This window comes from Buteo buteo, chromosome 7 (assembly GCF_964188355.1).
Source record: "Buteo buteo chromosome 7, bButBut1.hap1.1, whole genome shotgun sequence".
NCBI classification, from domain to species: Eukaryota; Metazoa; Chordata; class Aves; order Accipitriformes; family Accipitridae; genus Buteo; species Buteo buteo.
The window spans coordinates 35,302,698-35,325,022 of NC_134177.1; the positions used below are offsets into that span (position 1 = coordinate 35,302,698).

Below are 22,325 nucleotides of genomic sequence, written 5' to 3' on the forward strand. Positions count from 1 at the left end.
TAGCAGTGAAATAACACCAACCATCGCAAGCTTGACTTGGCTTCTCGCTACACCTAAATCTATGTTTATTTTGTTCAGTGGCTGATGAGGTATTATGGTACAACATAAGCAGTTCCGGTTGTTAATTTTCTAAGAATTCATGCCAGTTAGTGCACTGATAGGGGAAGGCTTTGATCTCACTCTCTGTGCTAGGTTTAGACACATTTCAGTGCACATAGAGATTACCTCAGGCTGAATGTGTTGGCAAATTATGGCTTTATATTCTTTAAGTGATAATGCTTTGTTCTGTGCTCGATGATCACGAGCATTAAGTGCCCTTCGCTGGTGTGGCCAGCCTGACATTACAACTGTCATGAGCGTCTCGGCAAAATGCCTGTATTCAGCTTTGAATGCACAGGGGGAAATCCTGCTGAAGCATCATCCCAGCTGGTGGTGAGAAGCCAAAGGGTCATACAACAGTCTCAGCAGCCAGCCTTCCACCGCCTGTCAAGCTGACACTGGAACTGTTACAACAAGAGCCTGGAAGTTAATCAGTAGACTGTCCTTTCTTGTAAAGGCATCGTTCATGATTAATATTCAGCAACATTGCCTACAAAAATGACCTTCTTCTGTGTTACTGTTTCAGAAGCAATGGTTAATTTTTAAATGCGACAAGCTACCTTGCTCCCAACGTTTCTAATGCAACAAAGCATTTAGGTACTACCTGTCTTGACATGAACACTGACCTGAACTATGGGAGTAGTTTACCAGGGAACAGCTTAATTTTAAGATCCCTGGATGCTTTAAATTAAGGACAAGCTTTCTAGAAGACTCTCCCCAGCTCCACCACAAACTGTAACTTACCTGCAACACCGTTTGCACATCAAGCTGATGGAGCACAACAGTTCCCATCCCTCATCCTGCATAGAGGAACACATCCATACAGCCCACCAAGCAAAAAAAGTGGTATAAACACATTGGTGAAGAGCTAGTGAATCCTGCCTAACAGCTCTTCCTTGGAAAAGAAAAATTCCTCACCAAGTCATTATGGGAGAGGCTGGAAGGGGCTAGTATCTTGGGCAGCTGGAGGTTTGTTTGGAAGAGAGCAGAGGGCCTCAGAGCAGAAGAGCATAGCATAGGGTGCTTTGTGTCCTACCCTTGATTCTTATTTGCGAGAAGGGATATTAAATTCCTAACATACCTTAATCGAGAGAAAAGTTAGCAGGTAACGGCAGCCTGGGAAACACTGTGCAAGAAGAAAGAATTCACCACAAACGAAAGAACGGCTCCCAACCCAGCAGCACTAATATAGAGATTTTATTTCAACTGTATTGAGTTGTACAGCACATTTTGTTTGTCACAATGCTATCAAACTGATTTTAGAGTTTTTGGCCAGCACATTGTGACGCTGAAACTCACAAGAGCTAAAAGCAGTTTGGACTAACGGCCTGAACAGAAGGGCCAGGAGTACCTAGTTTCTGGCTTCCTTATTGCTTGCAGTCATTCCAACATGTGCAAAACAGGAGCAAATCCAGTTTCTTCTGCCAGCCCAATGGTCACCCTTCCATGTCTGGCAATGACTGCAAGGTACAAGGCAGGGGAGAATCCGAAGCAAGGTGCCTTCTCTTCCCAAAGCCATATTGGTTGTTCCCAGTATGGAAAAGAAGCAGAGTCCAAGTAAGTACAGGGTCTTCAGATGATGCTAGCTTTGCTCGCACTATTGGGATTTACGAAACCAGAGGCTGACATATCAAAGTGCAGGAAAGGGTCATTATTCCATTCCCTCCGATGGAGATGACAAACCATTAGCAAAAAGAATTGGGAGATCACAACAGTGTACAGTACTTTGCCTTGTTAGTAGATCAAATGTCCTCACAGGTCCTCCCCCCCACATATGAAGTCTCAGCTCATGAGGTGCAGAATATATCGGACATTTTCATTTAGCTGGAAAGAAAACCTGCATTTCTGCAAAGAAATGCCCCACTTTCAAACTTTTCTTCCTCATTAATATCCGCTGTTTTCTTAGAAAGGAGGCAGGATGGATACTTCCCAAGGGATCTAGGGATTAAAAGCCCACCTTCTTTCTAAACCTTCCTTCCTTTCTAAACCCAGTTCCTTTCCCTTAGAACGGGTTGGGATTCCTGCTCTCTAGTTTAAAGAGGAAGTAGAGAGACAATTACAAGTCGGCAACTCTGAACTTTGACCACTGTACAGGAGACAAAAAAGAAGTCAAATTCAAGAGGCATTTTAGGTATCACTGGGGCAAGTCAGAGAGATTGTTTCCACCACTGAACAGATGCCACATGTCATGTTTATCTCTGTAGCTTGGCTGTACATCCTAAAGTGAAAAGCACAGACCGTAGTGTCTATGTCAGCCAGTGTCCTTCCCCACCCCCATTTTGGTATCGATGCTTCATTCTCCCTTCTTCGGGTTACATTAAGTGCACAGAAATATATAGCAGCATTTGGACTGAAACCCTCACATACACCAGACAGCACATTCCAGGAGGTAAAACAACACATTATGGCCTATACCCTCAAGGTATCAAGTTTTCAGGATAAAGAGCAGTAGAAAGTGGAGAGCTGAGGGCAGAAAAGGGGAGGAGGAGCAACACAGGAACACGAGTTCTGTTTCCATGCCAGGAGAGGATCAGGGTGCCATTCCTGTGTTAGCACCAGGCTGTGACACGATCGCAGACAAAGCAGACGGGCAGAGCAGAAGTGAAAAAGCCAATCTCCCATCTCCCCACAGTGTTGGGGGGCAGGGGCAAAGTCAAATGCATTCACCAATCCTAGCGGAGCGTGAAAACGGGCAAAATCTGCTCAGCCCGTTTTCAGCCAGAATGAATTTCTCTTCAACGCTCAAGAGAAAATCAATTAGTGATGGCTACTGAGTCTTGTTCACCAAGCTGATCGCAAATCACACTCATGGAAAGAGAATCTACAGAACTGCTCCAGGCTGAGACCCTTCCAAAGCACACGGTACCACCTGGAGTCTGCCCTCTTCCTTCTTGTACAGCAGCCTGCCTTTGTAGGGGGAGTTGGTTCTAAACATGCCTTTCTATTGCTTTGGGGGTACTTTGCACAGGCAATATCTGTGAAAACATTGCTTTCCAGCCCACAAAACAAAGAGGTTGCAATCCCCTCTTTAGCCCTAGGCTGTCAGACTACAATGTACGGGCCCACCGGTACCAGAGTGGGGACACACACCATACTCTCTAATCTGAGCTCCTCTGCTCCACACTGATAGTAAGACTGCTGAAGACAGTGCATTCAAGCTTGGCGTTCAAGTGTTGCACCAATGGCCTTCACGATTACAGTGGAGGCAGAGTCACCCTTCAAACCCATCAGAGAAAAGGCTGGGCTTAGACAGGTCTCTTGTCTGGCATTCAGCTGGAAGCTGTGGCGATGGGTTTCTTCAGATGTTGGCTCATGAGCTCCCTGGCACGAGACACTTGGATGTGGTCATAACAGGAGTTACAAACGAGGACAGGGTCGTACAACTGCTGATCAGGGATGGGCAACTTCAGATGGCAGCAACCAGCACAAAACACGTTCCCACAGTTCCTGTCAAGGAGCAAGAAAAACAGTGAAAAGAGAGCTGGGAACACCACAGCAAGACTTCAGCAGGCACAAAGGGGTGAAGTACCAGCCGTACTTATGACTTGTCAACATGTTTCTTAAAGTATATACTGTGGTCTCGAGTGCAAGCTAAAAAGTGGCTAGCATGAAAAAGGGACTAACGGGCATTACTAGCCAGGAGAAGGATCAAAGGCCTTGGTAAAGGAGAAACAAGAACAATGTGGAATGGAAATCTGCAGGGAATTTATAAGGCCTGGTGAATAAAGGAAAGACCTAAAACTTTCTCCTGGGAGCTGGAGGGAACAAACATCACAGACGAGCATTTTGTGAGGTCTGCAAGAAACAGGCTAAGAAGAAGAGTGAAACTACAGCGATAGTATTGTTTACCTGCAGTGATGCCTCCGTTTGGCCAGCCAGAATTCACAATCGCAGTTAAAACAATGTGAGGCCATGTGGTCCGGAACCCACCGCGTGACCTAGGGCAAACGCCAATCCTCATCAGCTTTCAGTTTGTAACGCCATAATGACTAGGTCTCTCTTAGGACCCCAGTGCAGGCTTTGGGCCACAACAGGCTAGCCCAGAGCGAGCCCATCCCACAGGTCCCCTTCTATCGGACACAACAGCAGCAGAGGATGCAGAGGATGTATTACAGGATGTTGGTGGCTGCTCTCTGCCTTGATTCCAGACCACTATCTGCTGCAGTAACCACCAAAGTTAGCTGCCAGGAAAGAAACGTTCTCTCCTGCTGCTGTAACAGGACACATACCTCAGTCTCCTTCTTATCAACAGGCTCCCAGCTCGCTTCTGACAAGCAGTCTTCACTATGATCAGAACAGAAATCCTCAGTGTCACTGCCGTCCGATTCCTTCAGACATGTCTGCAAAAAGACACAAAGTCACAAATCCCCTCAGCTGCCTCAGTTGCAGTCAAGGGCATTCCCTGCTCTGACCACGCTCAGTGTTTGTGGGGGGCACATGGGTGGCTCCACAGCTCTCCACCAAAGGAGGTAAAGCATTCATGACTGTGTAGGAGCCATTGCTTGGCCCTCAAGAAGCAGAGATACCTCCAGGTGGCACGAGGACACAGTATGTGGACAGGAGGGGAACAGGGCTGAGGAAACATAGGAACAATCTTAACCACCCACTCTGAAAGTAAGAGAGTGAGAACTGTGGGCTGGAGAGGGCAGTGTGAGGGGGGGTGCAGGGACCACCACTGCTGGAGCTAAGCTGCCAGAGTTGGCGTATTAGAGGCAGTTACTTACAAAGTCATCCTCGTAGTCCATCGGAGGCTCGGCTGGAGGGGCACAGAAGTGGCGGATGTCCAGGCGCAGCTGCAGCTCTCGCACCTGCCTGCGCAGCTGCTCCACCTCCTGCTTGTAGCTGGCCTCGATCTGCCGCAGCCTGTGCTGAATCACATCCGTGGGGAAGGGGAGCCCGTCATCGTCCAGGTAGAGAGGAGGCACAGGAGAAGGACATTTTGGTGGCATGTGCTTGGGACCAGGCGCTTGTTTCAGGTGGCAGGGTAGCCACGAATGGCTGGGCTTCCCTGTGGGGCCTGCAAAATGTGTGCCGATGTGGCCAGAGCAGACTGAGGGTTTCGCACCTTCTCTGGCAGACCACTGGCCACTGAGGCACAGGCCTGGTGCCCGCAGAGGTTTGCTGCTCAACTTCTTGCTACAGCAGCCATAGGAGAGGAGGTGTCTGGGTGCAGGCTCCCCACTGGGGAGCGATGTCACCATTCCTTGAAAACTGTCCCAGTTGGACCCCAGGAAGGAGAACTCACTGCTTTGGCTCTGGGAAATGGGCTTACGCCATTGCTCTAGTGGGACTCTCCCCAGCCGGCCAGGCTCCTCACAGGGCACACTCCTTCCAGCATCGCCTTTCCCATTGTCTTCATCCAGGCAGGGGATGCCCCGGGCAGGGCCTGGGGTGTCCCCACACGGAGCACTTGGTGCCAGGGACTCCTGGCTGGGAATGTCTTGGCAGGAGGTGTTTCTCTTGGGGCAGACTCCTCCATTGGACACCATGCCAATAGCCTTCAAAGGTTCCTGGGGACAGGTTTCTAACTGCTTTCCAGAACTGGTGGAAACCCTGTCAACATTTTCCTGTCCAGAAGGATTTGGAGCTGGACATGCACCATCCAGTTCCTCCGTGCATGTTCTGTTTCCCTTTTCTGCCTCCAGAGAGATGCCGCTTGCTGGCACAGAAGCCCGGCTGCTCAGTTGCTTGCTATGCCCCTCGTGCTCAGCACAGCTGCTACAAGTGCTGTTGGCTTGCAGGGGAGCGTTTTCCTCTTGCTCCTCTGCCTGCTGTGTCTCTCCTGCAGCCACCGCACTGCCTTCGCCCAAGTGTGGCTCGGCTCCCTCAGTGGTGGTGTGCCGGGCTTCCAAACCCACCCGGACTTCCTGACAGTGGTTATTCAGGTTGGGATCACTAGAAGTGCGGGTCAGCGGGCTGCTGGAGTCACAGGCTGAGAGCAGGTCATCCATAGATCTTGTCTTTGGTAATCTAGAACCCAAAAGCAAAGCAAATCTCCTAACAAAACTCCTGAAACTGCCCTCATTTTAGTCAAAACTGGGGTGAGGGAAGGGAAATGTTCCTAATTACAGATCATGGGGTGGGTGGGGAGGGGCGGTGCAGCAGCATGAGCTGAAATGCACATTACAGCCTGGCCTCCACCATCTGCCTTTTTAGGTGCAGCAGGGAGCTGTACATGTTCTTCTTCAAGTGGCTGAGACAATGCTACAGAGCTCTTGCTCTCCGCAGGAAAGACAAGAACAGGTAAAACAGAGGAACTACAATGAGCAAAGAGGAAAAGAAGGCCTGTGGGTAGGTGGCAACCTGGGCCTGGAGCGCTAGGCTCTTACCTATCCAAACATCTGCCGCTGAACTCCTGGCTCTGAGATCCAGGGGGCAGGTAGATGTTCATATCATCCTGTCCCAGAGGATGTGGCGAGGAAGCTGGGAGATACACTGCTGTCCAGACATGCAGCGCTCGCACGTGGCACACTGGATGCAGCACCTGCAACAACCACTTACAATCAGAGATGAATGCAAAAGGAAACCCCTCCAGTCTCTCCTGACAGTTCCTGGTGCCTGGCAGGCAGAGAGCCTGGAGAGCTGGGCAGGAGCTCTACTGACCTGCTCAGACCCTGGCATATAGAGAAGATTGTGGAAGTTCTTATTGCCAGCCCGCAGGAGGGACCACACGGAACAGGTACGCTTGTAGATGTTGTGCATCTCTCGCTCGCAGGGGCTGTTCCCAAGAAAGGTCCCATAGAGGCAGGAATACGTGTGCTGCACCAGCTTCACCTGCAGTATTAGAAGGGGAACAACTGTCAGGGCCATTGGGAAACGGTGTCTCCTGTCTACGGGGGAAACCTCTTCCACTCCTCTGGGATGGCTCACGTACTCCCTACCCATCCGTTGACCCTGCTGCTGTCCTCTCTGCCACACAGGGCAGGACAGAGAGGGGATAGCAACAGGAATCACTTAGATTAAACTGAAAGCAACAGTCAACTGATACCATACCCATCCCTCTATAACCCAAACCTATATTATTTGATAAGGCAGGGATTAATAGCTATCATTTCCCTGATATTTTTTTTTTAAATGTTTCCAATTCCTGTTGCTCTGATATGCAAATCAGGCTTTTAATCAAAACAGTGCTGCTGATGGTGTCTGAATTCACTGGGCTAGAAAGGGACCTGGAGAAGAAGTGATTCAAAGAAATCAGAGAATATAAACCCTTCGCTGTGCAATCTGCTAGGCACTCCGAGCCTGCAGCACCCACTGGGAGGAGGAGGAAATTGCAAGCAGCTAACAGAAGCTGGCAGAAGCATCACACATGCAGAACCAAGTCAAGATACCGCAACTGAAGGGCAGGGCTGGACCCACACAGTCAAGGTATGGCAGGAATGCCAGCAGAGAGCCCAAGCACTACTCAGACACTTTCCCATTTTTAAAGAATTCAATTTTTGTTTTCTTTCAACTACAACACTGTAAAATATAATGGCACTCCCTCTGCCTCTGCTCACATCTGGTAAGGGATAGAGAGGTGTTTGTGTGCATGTTTCTTACCAAAAAAGCTTCATTAAATTCAAAGAGGCAAGGAAATTGCTTCAGAAGCTGATGAACAGCATCCAGCCACTGGAGAAAAACTGGGCACTGCTCATTCTGATCTTCCACCTTCTCCTGGTGACCACAGCGATCACCAAACTTGTGACCAAAATCCAGCCAATCTGATTCAACCAGCACCTGGAAACCCTGTGAATAAAAGAAAAGACTAACTGCAGACACTTTGCCGTAGACATGTAGTAGGACAAGGCAAGCCCCATCTGCCAGCAGTGCCAGGCAAACTTGGGACTTCTGAAGGGCTAGAAAGGAGGCTACATTGGTGCTTGGTTTGGGAGCGAAGCTACCTGAACGTCAGACATTTCCAAACACAAACTAACAGCTGTTATTTCTATACAATAAACAGCTTAGAGAATATGCACAATTAAGAGTAGGGAAGCAGCTGAACCTTGAACACAGGTTATTTACCACAGTACTTCAAGTTGGGCAGAGGAGTGAGGTACAGTTCACCGAAAAAGGGCACGAAGAGAACATGGAAAAACCCAACAGCCACAACAGTAGCTCTGAGACACCACTAAGCTTATTGACAAATGCGATCATGCTCCTTTCTCCGGAGACTCCGAGACAAAAGCTGCCTTTTAACAGACATGAAATAGCAGCATAGCACAAATCCTACCTCCATGGTCCTGTAATAAGGGTCCAGAAGAATCTTTGCCAGTGCTACAATCTGCGGAGTCCTGTCCCAGCCGTCTGAGCAATGAACCAGCACTGGACGCCCTTCTCTGTCAACTGCATTGGAGACCAGCACTGCTGCCTTCAGCATGACAGAAAGGTGCTGCAGCCACTTGGTACTCTCCAGGGCTGAAAGCCAGCTAGAAGGTGTGCAAAAAGCAAGAAAATGGTTGCTTAGCTATCCAGTGTAAAAAAAAAAAAAAAAAAAATTTTTAAGCTAAGTCTTTTTGGAGTCCTCAGTGAAAATCAATCTTTTCTAAAACATGTTCAAGAGGAGCCAGCCAGCCTGGGAATAAGTGCAAAGAATCCAACCCCTAATTTCAATTTTTCCCAGATACGTTTTAGAAACCCTCAGAGGACACACACAACCAAGTGACACTGAGGCAGTGCTACAATCCCTTCTGGGTTACCAGGGATCAAAATAAGCAGCATTCAAGCACTGTAAGCACTTTTCTATCCCTCCATTTTCCAAGGTAGAACCCTGGGATAGGAAAAAAGAAAAGGGAGGGAAAAACCCCAAGGACACTGACAGATGAGTTGAACTCGGCTAGAGAACAGTCACTTACTTGCTGGGGTCTGGCACCTGACTGCAGACAGCACGCAGATACTGGAAGCTGTTCCGGATGGAGTGGATGTTGGCCATGCCCATGAACACGACTTCACAGTTTGGGTAATACTCTGAACACAACAGAGACAGAAACATTCAGCAAGAGCTGCTGCCACTGCAGCAACTGCCTCCATATGCTTCGTTTAGCTGTCCCCTCACAGCACCAGTTCTGGTCTCCAGCTAGGCAGTTTTTCTACAAAAGCCTTGTGGACCAGCAGCGATTTATCTGGAGTAATGGACTTTTTTTGCAAGTGAGAAGGGGAACGCGTTCCCAGAGACTGAGTACGAAAATGCTGACCCGACCCCCAACTGTGCTCTAGGACCCACTCGACACAGCAGATCCAAGAGGAAGATGTTTCGGGATGTGCTTAGCCCTCTGTACCTTCGCATTCGCAGCCGCCTCCCTTCGCTCTGTTGGCCACAGCTGCAGTGTAGGACCTGGCATCCAGAATCAGCAGCTTCTGAGGAGTTCCTGCGTTCTCCACGCCTGAACACGCGGTCAGGGACGAGTCTGCAGAGACAGCATGGACTGAGTTCCCAGCACCTTCCTCCCTCCTATGGCAGGCCTCCAGTGCCACCCAACACTGGCTGTGAACGAGCCCAGAGACCTGTCCCACACACTGCACGCTGTCAAGGTGTGACAGGGCCCAGAGCATCCCTCTGGATATCGGGTTTAAGACTTGCATTGTTACAGCCCCGTTAGCAGCAACAGCAACACTGGGGTGTAGGAAGCACTAAATAATTCACACACTTAGGAGAGAGTGGAAGGCAGTAAGCTGTCTCACCAAAGTCAGCATCGCAGGCCTCACTGCCATCGCTGCTCCCGTTGTGCGGCAAGCCACCAGATACCTTCACTCCAGGGTTCAAGGCACAGGCTTTGGCAATAGATGTCACAAGATACTCATCGTCAGCATTTCGCCAGCCCCACCAGCTGATTTCAGGCTGGCTGCAGCGTGCAATCACCGCTCCATTGCGCACATGTCTGCAGAGGAAGGGAGAGCCTAATGAAGCCCCCTGGAACGGTGAGGAACAACCCCAGCAAACTTCACCTACAGTCAGCACCTGTGCAACCCTCCTCACTGCTTTATCTACTGCATTTAATCTTGCATTCAAACGGTGAAACGGGGCAGGGCATTTCAAATAACCATTATTCATAACAACAGCAGTGACACGGAGGCTGTCACTCGCATCACAGTGGTGAGGAACAGAAGACGGCTGTGAGTAGCACAGGAGCAGCTAATGGAGCTGGAACAGCTGGCAAAACAAGATTGCAGAGGAGCAGGTCACTGCAGTGCTTGCTGGAGCGGCTGTTGGGAACAGCCAGTGCCAGTGGATGGTGGCAACTCTGGGATCAGCTGCAGCTCGTGGGACGTCACCTCCAGGATTGACGGCTGTGCCCTGGGACTCGACTACCACTGAAATGAATGGGGATTTTCTGCAGCAAGGGGAAAGCTGCCAGTTGTTCTAGCCATTACTCTGCTAAGCCATTTTTATATTTTTATTTACAGTAATACATACATATATATTATTATCTATAAATATCTAATACATAAAATATATATTATTGTATATAGATAGGTAAGTATTTATATATGTTAAACCAGAGATGAGAACTTTAAATAATTACGGTTGTACTTTGGGAAAGTAATAGTTATTTATTTTAATGCTCTTCTGCTCTCCCATTCTCTTTCTTTTTTTTCCTCCCTTAAAGTACGTACTGATTGTTAAACCATTTCATTTATCACTTGTAAGTTAGAAAGATTAGCTCACTCGGCATCAGACTGGTTAGTTTCTGGGTGGAGGCCTGAGCTGGTGTTTATTAACAATCCCTAAAATGTGAACCCTACCCTGGCTGTTGCTTACTGACACCTGGCAGAAGGCCTGAAGTAGGAAGAAGTGTTCATTTTCCACATGAACACACCAGTCAAGTCATTCACAAATGGCCTAGAAAAGGGAATGGACCATTAGGTGACAAAGTTGCTGGTGATACAGAATTATCCAAGAGAGTCTATGGCTGTCTGGAAAAAGTTGCAAAGGATCTCATGATACTGGGTGATAAAAATAGAGTCTGAAATTTAGTATTAATAAATGAAAAGTATTTAAAGATGATCAAAACATAACCTCAGCTATGACATGGAGCAGTTCGGTACAAACCAGCAGCCAAATCTCAAAGACTTTGAAGTCACTGTGGGGCTATCAAAAAGCCTCAGCTCAATGCTCAAGAGAAGCAAAAAGTTTAAGGATGTGCTAGCAGTTATTTGGAAAAGAACAAGACAGAAAATATTATGGCATCACATTTTACGCACCTTCAAAATGACACAAATTTCTCACTAATCCATCTCAAAAAGGATAATGTAGTACCCAAACCTCCAGAGAACGTGGCAAGGACAATCTGAGGTATAGAAGAGCTTCGCTATAGGGACAACTTAAATAGGAAACAACTCCCCACCATGAGAGAAGGACAAGAATGGATGAGAGGCATAAAAGGTCATGGAAGATATAAAAAAGGGAGTTTGGAAGATTAGTCTTATTTTTCCCTGACAGAAACACAAACAAGCACTGGAATGGTCATGCCATACATTTAAGAAAAACAAGAAGTATTTTTTGGACAACAAACAAAACAGACAGCAGACTCACTGCCACAGAGCAATGTGGAAGTATAAACTGGTTCCAAAATACATTAAAGTCATGGAAAGTAGATCCACCAAGTGACCACAAAACACAATCATGTTCTCCTGAATATCTGTTGTAGGAAATCTAAGTCACTGGCTGCTCCAAAGATGCACCAGGAAAGAATACCTGTATACCTGTCCCATTTGTTACACTTCCCCAAGATGCTATTCCTGGTGCCTGGCCCTTCTTGGGAGACAGGATAATAAACTGGACAGCCCCGCACCTCAGTTCTTCACAACGGTGCTTGCCCCTCCCTATCCCACCACCCCTCATGCAGCACCTCTCTGAAGATGAGCTGGAATAAGAACAAAGATGTAGATAAAGCACCTAACAAACCACATCCAAGTATTATTTTTTTGTTTGTAAATCAACAGCTCTGAAAAAGTTGCATCAGTGGCAAAGTAGGGGACATAACACTCTAGATCCTAAACTGCACTAGCACAAGCCTCAACCCATCACCCAAAGGCTGTGTAGTTGCCAGTAAGGGCTATTAGAAGCACGCTTGAAGGTATCTCTTTTTCTCATCCCACTCCGCTATGAGGGGCTCTGCTGTTCCACAGAGGATGACAGTGCCTGTTCCTGTTATTTGCTGTAAGGCAGCACACCAAGAAAATTAGTCAAGGCTTTGAATGCCTTCTAACAGCGGTGCATGGTATCTTGCCAGCAGCTACTGCAGTTTGCAGGAATGATTTTGCTTCCCAAAGACAAGGTCCCCTTATTCTCCTGAGGCAACTTATCAATAAATGCAGAAAATGTATTATCGTTAATGACACCTCATAGACAGTACTGACAAAGACTTTAAACTGAAGACTTCCACATGTTCAGCTAAGTCAAAATACCGCGAGGTCCTTTTTCTTTCAGTGCCCTCCTCTGCTGCTGTTTTGTTTTGCAAGGTGACTTACAGAGCAGTCACTCTCAGGAGATCTATTCCTGTCTTCAGGATCACTCAAGGATGGTTAATGCAGACAGCAGCAAAGGCTTTGTTTATACTAGTAAATGAAACAGAGCCAAGGTGTGGACTTAAGCGCTGGCCTGTGATCCTCCAAGCTTGTTTGCTAGCACACCCACAGTTTTTGGCCTGTGCCAACCAGCACTTTCCCAGACAGCGCCTGAGCACGTTTTTGGGAAATGCAGATGCTGTGCCAGGGACTGCTCCCAACAGGCTGTTTGGATGCAATGGCACTGTTTTGGGGTGCAGAGGGTAGAAAAAGAGTTTAGCTGTGTAGACTTCCTGAAGTCAGCAGTAGCCTGCTTAATGCAATACTACAAACATTACCAAAGAGTTACCATAAACTCAGAAAACTTCTTGGTGGCACAAACTTCTCAGTACTGCAACAAATGCTGCACAGGGGATGGCCTTGAGGTAGCCAGTTTCAAGACACATTATGACATGCCAATAAACTCAAGGAAATATGACCAGCATCAATGAGCATGAAGTCATCAGCAAGCAGAAAGTGTAGCAGGTGCCAGTGGATGAACAAAAATACAACTAAGCTTGCAATGAGCTTCCCAGGTCAGGGCAGCAGCCATAGCTTGACTCCGCATTCCCTTGCTAATCTCCCCAGCTCAAGCATATGAAGCATTTCTGGTCTTTTCTTCCTGGGGATTTTTCTGGAGGTTTTCCTCAAAGAAAAAAGCTCCTTTTTTGAAACTGGAATGGTAGATGGTGCCATAGTGTTTTAGCTTACGTGGACAAAAGTATTTCTTAGGGATCCTCACTTTAGTCTTAATGACTTGGGACCCTTTCAGAATCCAAAGCTGGAGTATGAGGTGCCTTTGTAATTTATCAGTTGAGCTTTTACTCCCAGATTCATTCAGGGCCAAGGTTAGAGCACATCTGCTGTTAGTACATGCCATTTAACCCATAACAATCATCCAGAAAGCATCAACTAATATCTCCCAAGTCCCCTCTCTGTTATTTTCTGGCCATAAGAGGGCTCATCCACAATACAAAGTCAAGTAGCTTAGCTGAAAACACAAGAAAGTGCTGAGAGAGGGTTTACAGAGCTGTCACCTAAAGGTTCTCAACTGAGATGCACGTATGCAAGTGGTTTCATTTCCTCAGTCTCTGGGTTAAGCTCCTGGCTCACTCTGGCATGATCTGAAAGCCTAAGACCCAGCGCTCAGCCATGGGGCTGGAGCAATATCCACTGTTTGCCCACCACTTCCCTGACAGCCACTGCAGCACAAACACGGGCAAAGGTGATGTTGAGCATCTGCGAGGAGCTCTCTTGCTAACTTAGTCCCAAGGTCTTCTGAAGGTGGCTGTGTAGACAGAGTAATAACGAGGAGTGGCTCACATACAATGCCCGTCTACCTCTGTAGTCAGCTAAATAATTAATTGCATCCTTTGTGTTGTTTTAAAAGTGAATTGTGCCTGGAGGCTCCTGCATCTCTACTGTGCATCTCCACTGAGGACTCGGAGATGGAGACCTGAACTTCTGCTTTGCTTAAAAGCTAAATTATACTTTTATTAAAGAAAACTGATAATGTGGTACCTTTGGTGTCATGTTTTACAGACCTGACTGTGACCCAAAGAATTCAGCCTTGTTCTCAAGAAGCTCTGAAGTCTACCAAACAGTCCTGTGGTTACAGAGTCCCTGGGATGCATGTACCTGAGCCCACTTGTCCACTCTCTCCTGAGCTATGAGTGAGGAGGAGGAGCTGAGCATGAGGCTTTTCATTTCTTCCCCCTCCATACAGCACAAGGCAGTGCAGAAGCAGCCATGGCCCTCATGGACCCTCCTGGCCAAAAGACTTCAATCTCAGGGGCAAGGGCTAAAGAGTGCATGAAAACGAGAAATACGTATGGGCAAGCATTTGTCCCATCTTGTAACATCACTTGTCAGCATCTTCTAATCTGATCCCAGGCTGCAAAGGGTTGCAGCTCAGCTTGTAAATTACTGGGTACCATTACAGTGATATTATAAAGCAAGGAACAAAATAATTGTTAGAGTAGCAAAAAGACACAGCTTTGCCCTCGGGTGGGGAGTCACACTGGGACCGTCTCCAGCACCCAGCCATTTTTAGCAAAAGTAATCACAAATACAATTAACTTCTTAGCTGACTTGGCTACAGAGAGGGAAAGGCTCCATACGATAAGTAGAGTTCATTATTACTCTGCTGTAGAATTTAGTTCTTCTACAAGAAGTAATACACTGTGTTTTGCCAGCACCTAACAGCAAACCATGTAACTTGAAGGTGTAGAGTTAAGGTATGTGTAAATTCACTGGTTTTATTTCCTGGCTTTTGTAATTCTCAGGGTTGTCCTTTGCTGTGCAGCTCTGTTATTTTCAAAGCTTTTTATATTTGGATTTAGTAATTGCTAACACAGAGTCTAAGGCTAGAAACCGTAACATACATTTTACAACATGCACGCTGGCTGGGTGCACCTATTCAACCAGCATCCCATTTGTTTCAAACATGTCAAGTCTCCCAGAAGACACATTTAATGAGAAACCACCCCCCTACCCTGAAAAGCCCTGCTTTATTTGCTGCCTAACCTCCTGCATCCCCCTGTATAGAATATTTACCACTTATTGAATCAACAGAGTTCAGCCACATGCAAACACTTCATTCTGTTACCTAAATGCTGTCAAACTCAGAAATCAGTCAAAACAGAAGTGATTTGCACTTGGGTATTAAAAGGTGTGTCCAGGCCTGAACACCTAGTTGAGAACAGGGCCACACAGCAGGCTCATTTTGGCAGAGATTTCTTTTCAAAGTAGCAGCTAGGCAAGTACCAATCTGTGAAAAAGTTTTGAAACTCAGAGAAAGAGAACCTTAATTTAACATAGTGTTCTTGCTCCATCTCCCATAGGAGGAAAGTCACCCACATCTTCAGAGCTAACTGGAAGCAGGAAAGAAGCAGCAGTTACCGGAACGTTGTTTCTCCCTTCTAGAGAACACCCTGTGCTACTGTCACAGACTGTGTGCCTAGAGAGGCTGATGCGTGTGCTGGGAGGAGGAGTCCTGAGAGCAGCACGTTTTCAGGTAGGAGGCAAAAGGAATACACAGCACGAGGACCAGAATGCCGCTATCGCTGTCAACCCCATAGCTCCACAGCCCTGTACACATGCTCTGCTAACCTGGCTTCACAATACCCGGCACAAGACTACGAGGAAGAGGGCAGCTGTTGTGGGTTTGGGGGAGAGCACTGCTTTGGTTTTGCGTTTACCTGTACACCACCACAGGGATCCTTTTCCATGACCTAAATGAAGCCACATTCTCTAGCTCCTTATCGGTGATCCAGACAGGGACCAGCAGCTTCTGGGGATAACTGGAACAAAGCCTGGAAAAAAGAAAGCAAGATGAGGACTTGGCAATCAAAAATCTGCACCAGAGAAGCTGCGCAGAGAGAGGGCAGGAGCAGCTCACATTTCCTCAAACTCAGCATGCAGGGCTTTGGCTCTTCCTCTTCATATCTGTCTCCGTACAGTCTCAATGTGGGAAAAGTGACCCAAAAAATCCTGTCAGGAATGAGCTGAGAGAAAACAACTTCCTTTCACCTCAGGCCTCACCTCCAGGCCCATACTAAGTACCCCAGTAATTCCCAAGGTTGCCTTTGGAGCATCCTCTGGATTTAAGAATTCATGAGGCTTTAGGGGAACAGTCATTAATTTATGTGGGGTTTTGGTTTTCTTGCAGCACTTGCAAATGCAGAAACACACACAGCTTCTGGTAAATGATCTGCCACTTTCTGCAAGGCAGAAAAACAGATCACCACTGAGAAGCTTTACACATTTCTCTGCAAGGAAGACATAACTCTGCCCAGAAAAATAGCAGTGTGGATTTGGTGTATGTTATAATAAAATGACATGAGGGAGATCTAAAAGAATATCTTGTTTGGTGGGGTGCCAGAAATCAGATTCCTAATACACATCTGAACACATGCCAGCAGTGAGAGGAATGTGATGGACAAGCCCCTACCCAACCCAGACCCCTGGTGAAAAAACTCACAGCATGCACAGCTAATAGCAGGAAGCACCCAACTCTTCAACGAGCAGAGCTACAGTACCAGAGGAGCCCCACATCTGAATGAATCTAAGCACAAAGCAGTTCAGCTGAAATGGAAATTCAGTTAGTGGGGAGGATGGGAAGAGGCAATGAGATTGTGAATGCTTAAGTCCCACGAAAAATGTTAAAAACCCAACTGCAAGTACATTAACAGGAGGGCAAGAGGGGAGCCAAGGGAAAGAGGGAGGCAGCCAAACAGTGCACACATAAAAATGCAGGAGTGCAGGGGCTTCCTGGTTACTGCAGCTACTACCCCTGCAGCTTCCTGTCCCTGCCGCTCACAGCATCCGCTGCACGCAGGGCAGGTCGCAGGCTGCAGAGACAAAGCACTGCCTGGATGCTGGACCAGCTGAGCTCCAGCAGCCCAGGCAGACAAAGCCGTACATGGTAAGGGACATCAAAGAGCAGCTCTAACTCCAGGCTATAATCCACATCATTTAGAAGGAATGTTTCAGGGCAGATGGGAAGCAAACTGAGGGGGGTGAAACTATCCAGCTGGTAAGCTCCAGAGGGTGGCCTGGTGTTCTCCTGAGTCCAAGCTATCCCAGCTGATGACAATAGGCACAATACAGCACTTGGTAACATTTAGTTTGTGATGCTAGCAAAGAACTGCCTGCCATGTTAGAAGATGGCACTTCACACAGTGTCTAGACAGCTGCTCAGAAAGCCCCAGGCAGAAAGCAAGATTGCTTTACAGGATAAAAACAAGAGGGTGAGGAAGAGGAATCCAGGAAGCAAAATTAAAGCTGTCAGGTAAGAAGCTGAAGACCAGGATGTCTGTGGTAGGACGTCTAGGTTTGGACATCTCTGAAATGCCTCAGATTCCATGTGTAAAGTTGGTGAGGAAATTAGAGAAGCATTGAAGTGTGACTGAGAATAAAGGTATGTGGAAGAGGGTTAGCACCTGTTAAGATCTGGAGAAAATTTTGCAATAGCTAAGTCTATACAAGAATGGGCTTCATCAAAATGAAAACAGAATCAGTTCCCTCGCACTTCAGAGGAAACATTATGGGAGATGTTTTAGATTAAACTAAAAATTGGGGAGAGTCAGCACAGGAGAGGTTCAGGAGCATATCTTCTAAGAGTTAAGTCACTAAAACTCTGTAGTGTTAGGAAAACAGTAAGACAGAATTCAGTAAAATTCATGTAGGAAACAGGACAGCCTCAAGAAGTTAAGCCAAATTTAAGCAGGGCACATAAATACAGGCAATGAGGTCAAGACAAACAGACCTGTGCTTCTAGGCTAGAATTCCAAAAAATAGAGGAACTGAAAAGCCAGGACAAATAAGTATGTTGGCTTAACGGCATCTTACAAACTTGATACAAGGAAGATTATTAGTGGTACCCTAAATTTCAGAGTACAAGCTTTGTAGGAAGACCAAAATAGATTGTGCTAGTGAACAAAGTGTGGTATGTTCCAGGCAAATGTGAAGGTAAAAGTGTGAGGCTAAGAGTTATCAGCATCCACAAGCAATGCAGAATGTGCATGGATTCAAATCCCAAGCCTAAAGAAAGACAAGATAGCATTGAGGCTACACTACCAACCACTGGAGCAACTGTAACAACGTCCACAAGAGTCTGGAAGAGAAGCAGAAAGGCTGTAAGGGCAGAAATTGCCATGGGAGACTTGTGTTGCTTCCATATAAAATGCATAAGCATCACGATAATGCATGAGACAAAGGCGACATTTTTAGATGCGATCAGCTGCTTCTTGCTGCTACCAGCCAAATAATAGAAAAGTACATAACTCTTCCCTTGGTCCTGAACTGCTCCAAAATAGAATAACGGAAAAATCACTTTGTTACAGTATTCATCACACAGTAGAATTCAGCAATATTTTTAGATGGGATAAGCTTCCCATGCCAGTAACAATGAGTTTCAGAAAAGGCAGGGGGAAGCTTGCAGATGATATGATGGTTATTTAAACATGCTACTCAATGGTAATATAAAATGCATCAAAAAGATCAGAGGAGTTGGCAGAGTTAAATAGTGAACAAAAGAAGTATTTCAGAAACAAAAGGACATCCTTCAAAGAGGGGAAATATTTCCAAAGGACATGAGAAGCTAAATGTGCACCTGAATTTAAAAAACAGTAAAAATGAGACACGTCATGCAGTTTTTGAGAAATGACCTGTTAAAAGATTAAAACTCTGAAGACATTTTTCAAACATCTTGGAGGTATCAGCCTGCTACTGAAACTGAAGGTCTAATAGATCAGCAAGATCACAGCAGAAAATCAAAACTATTTGCGCTGGTGTTCAGCAGAGGAGCCCACAAAGAAGCTGCCAGACCTAACCCTGTCTTATAAGGGACAAGGAACAAGAAGAGATTAATGCGGAAACTTCTGCAGGGGAAGTTTTAGAACAATCTGCTAGGAACGAGGAGTGGCTAATCACCAGGACTAGATAATGCTCAACACTTCTACAGCAACCCAAATGCGTACCAGGTGAACGATTAACCGAGATGTGTAAGCTGTTGCTTACGTTGGCTTGGGTGCCAGAGGAGTGAAAGGTGGCAAACATTGCATCAGTTTTGTAAAAAGGTCTCTGGGGCAAATGTGGGAAACCACTGGAGTCTGACTTCTGTACAAAGCAACTGACTGTCACAGCTGGTACAAGGGTAAATATGGTGCACTTGGGAAGAGTCAACACAGTTTCTGTGGAGGGAGGTTGCGCACCACCTATGTGGAGCTTGCTGGAAACATCACTGTACGAGCAGATACAGCTCACGTGGCTGACTGGATTTGGATTTTCAGAAAGGTTTTCTTGAATTTTTTGTTTGTTTGTTTTACAGGTCGCTCACCATAGACTTGAAGGAAGCTCCTCTTATGAAACAGTAACTCTTGAAAAGATAAGAAATAGTACAGAACTTCAGTGGTCATTTTTCACAACAAAGGGAGTCCTAGGGGGAACCATGCTTGTCCCCGTGTTGTGCAATATGCTCACGTGTCCCACAAGAAAGAGATGAACAGCGAAGTGATGCGGGTCACAGAGGGGTGGCCTGAAACACCCCTGGGACCACGATGACCCAGGACACTGAAGGAAACATTTTTGAAACTGTGAGGTTTGATCCCAGAAAAAGGTGGCTGTAACAACACAAACGTATAAATCAGCACAAACCACACCTACGGACAAGGACTGACAAAGCATCTTCTTACCACAAAGGTAACAGCCAGTCCAGTGAGAGAGACCTCCCTTCACAGAATGCAAACACACATGCTTTATCACTAACAGTCCTCATAGACTTATTGTCTACACATTCATATGGCAAATACAAGCAAGAACACTAATTATCACTTTTCCCATAAAAGCAAAGTATGGTACTAAAATTCGTAAAGAATTGTAACAAAATAAGACAAAATATGAATTAACAGCACCCACAGAAACAAGCAGGAAACATCAGCTGCCTAAACCAGTAACACAGAACTCCAGACAGCTTTTTCCTCAAAGTCAAAAATAAACAAACCCACAATTGTAAAAAGATCAAAGCTGAAAACAAGCACCAACACTGAAGGAAAGGTGAATGTTTTTTTCCTTTTTGAAGGAACTATGTGTGCACCAAATCTACCAGCATTAAGGCCGATATGAAACAACTCCTACCCTGGGCAGCATGGGCGCACCAGATGGGGAATGCCAGAATGCGTTCATTTCTTTGGTTATACAGATCACTGAAGATGTGAAAGCCAGGGACAGATCATGTAATAATTTCATTATCGTGTGCTGAAATAGTATACTATTATCAAGACTGAAGGAGTGGTTATTATATGCTTGTATTGCTCTAATTTTATGATGGCTGTCGCCAGGAAGAAGATAATAGTTTCCAGATAAGGACATCTCGCAACAGACTTGAAAGACAATGAACAAAGCCATTACCTTGGAGTATCCTGTCTCTAACAACACTGTTTTGCCAGTGCTGGGAAATAAGAGATAAAAGGACTATAAACAGTTAAAAAGTAACCTGATTCCTGTGAATAGAGGCAGGTGGTAATGATCAAAAGCCAGGGCAGGATTTAAAGACACACTCTCTGAAGCAGCAAGAGAGAACTGGTTTCTGAGTTGCACAAGCAAATTACACCACCTTTGAGATCTTGGGATGTCTGCAAGAAGCTGCGACCTGCCAGGATCCCCAGGTGGGAACTCAGCAGATGGAGGAAACCAAACCCAAGCCTGTATCCAGCTTGCTGAGGTCTGTTTCAAGTTCTTTCTTCCCTGGTTTGGTTGGAAATAAAACATCTGCCTTTAGACAAGTTGGCTAATTGCTGTGTATCACTGGCCAGGAAGTGAACCACGGATGGTCTACCTAAGCTGAACTTTCTGAAATAGTCAGAGGGAACTACATCCCAAAATCTAGCAGTGGAGAAAGCCTGACTGCTCTCAAAGACATACAGAGAAGCTACCTAGAGCAGGCACCTACAGGTTGTGCACTCCAAAACTGAGCAGTTCAGGAAAACAATTTTTATTTGACATCCTTGGAGAAACTGCATAAATGCCATCAAAGTCATGTTAACAGTTCAAAAGCAACGATGCGGTCAGAAGGGCTAAGTAGAAACTGTAAATCAACCCCCAAATCTAGTGATTACTGTCTGAATTCTTGAGAAAGAGAGAAAAGAACAGGCAGTAAACTGCAAAACTCCACCGGGATTTCCCCAGGCCAGTGTGCCTGAGGGTCCTCACGGTCTCTACAAAAAACCAGTGACCTCAAACTGTCTGATATATAGGTGTTTGGGATGCCTTTACTGGCTGAGACTTAGGGAAAAGACTGAGGGTTACCAGTTGTTTCAAGAAAAGGATTATAGGGAACACAGAAATGAATATGTCCATCAAAGCTTAATAAAATCCTGTTGGCTTAATGACACCTGCTGCAAAGAATGCAGCAGCATTTCTCCAAGAGCTCCTCTGCTCTTCTCTAGGAGCAGAAGGCACGCTGGAATCACCAACGTGCTGGTGGGAAAGACCTTCTAGAGACCTCCACTCTAACCTCCTGCTCACAGGGGACCACCTCCAACACTAGATCATCTGAGACTTGAAACGCTGTCGTGATGGAGAACCCCCACTTCTCTGAGGATCTGCCCCAGCACAGCACCACAATCCTGGGAAATGATTTTTCTTCCTCCCATGTCCAGTCTGAACCTCCCAAGCTGCACCTTGTGGCTGTTGCCTCTGGTTCAGCTGTCTGCCGCTGTCAGAAGAGTTTCACTCCATCACCTTTGTAAATCCCCTTCCAGCAGCTGTAGGCTGCAAGTAGGTCACCCTTTAGCCTCTTTTGCACCAGAATGAACAAGCCTTGCTCATTGCCGACTTCTGAGCATCCTGACAGCCCTCCACTGGCTTGCCCCCAGTTTCTCAATAGCTGCCCGACTTAATGAAAACTGTGTGTGCTGAAATAGTAAACTTTCTGAATAGCTGCCCAACTTCATGACAACTTTGTGATTTTCATTTCAAACAGCGCAAGCATTTTAGAGAGAATGACTGACCAGAAAGGCAACCCTACAATGGACAGTTCCTCTGAGACTCGCAAATGTCTTCAAGGATGAATTATGGCCACCACATTATAAACTACCTGAGTCAGCATTTACAGTGGCTGCTAGCTCTGATATTTGGGCTGTATTCCTTCTTCAATTCCACGATGTGAAAGGCAGAAAGAAAGGGGATCTGGCTCGTAT

General features: G+C 46.3%; 1 protein-coding gene across 6 annotated transcripts in view; it reads right to left on the minus strand.

The window, feature by feature from the left end:
* Nucleotides 1–1,272: 1,272 nt before the first annotated feature.
* Nucleotides 1,273–22,325, minus strand: part of MTMR4 (myotubularin related protein 4) — a 59,866-nt gene continuing 38,813 nt past the window's right edge. For all 6 annotated transcript variants that reach the window (XM_075032395.1, XM_075032393.1, XM_075032398.1 and 3 more), the window contains 12 exons: nucleotides 15,825–15,938; nucleotides 9,760–9,956; nucleotides 9,357–9,485; nucleotides 8,934–9,045; nucleotides 8,312–8,507; nucleotides 7,642–7,827; nucleotides 6,703–6,873; nucleotides 6,429–6,583; nucleotides 4,824–6,069; nucleotides 4,329–4,439; nucleotides 3,949–4,037; nucleotides 1,273–3,546 (listed from right to left, as the gene is read on the minus strand). In XM_075032395.1, coding sequence (XP_074888496.1) covers nucleotides 3,369–3,546; nucleotides 3,949–4,037; nucleotides 4,329–4,439; nucleotides 4,824–6,069; nucleotides 6,429–6,583; nucleotides 6,703–6,873; nucleotides 7,642–7,827; nucleotides 8,312–8,507; nucleotides 8,934–9,045; nucleotides 9,357–9,485; nucleotides 9,760–9,956; nucleotides 15,825–15,938 — 2,884 coding nt within the window. In that variant the 3' untranslated portion in view covers nucleotides 1,273–3,368. The remainder of the gene's footprint in view (nucleotides 3,547–3,948; nucleotides 4,038–4,328; nucleotides 4,440–4,823; nucleotides 6,070–6,428; nucleotides 6,584–6,702; nucleotides 6,874–7,641; nucleotides 7,828–8,311; nucleotides 8,508–8,933; nucleotides 9,046–9,356; nucleotides 9,486–9,759; nucleotides 9,957–15,824; nucleotides 15,939–22,325) is intronic.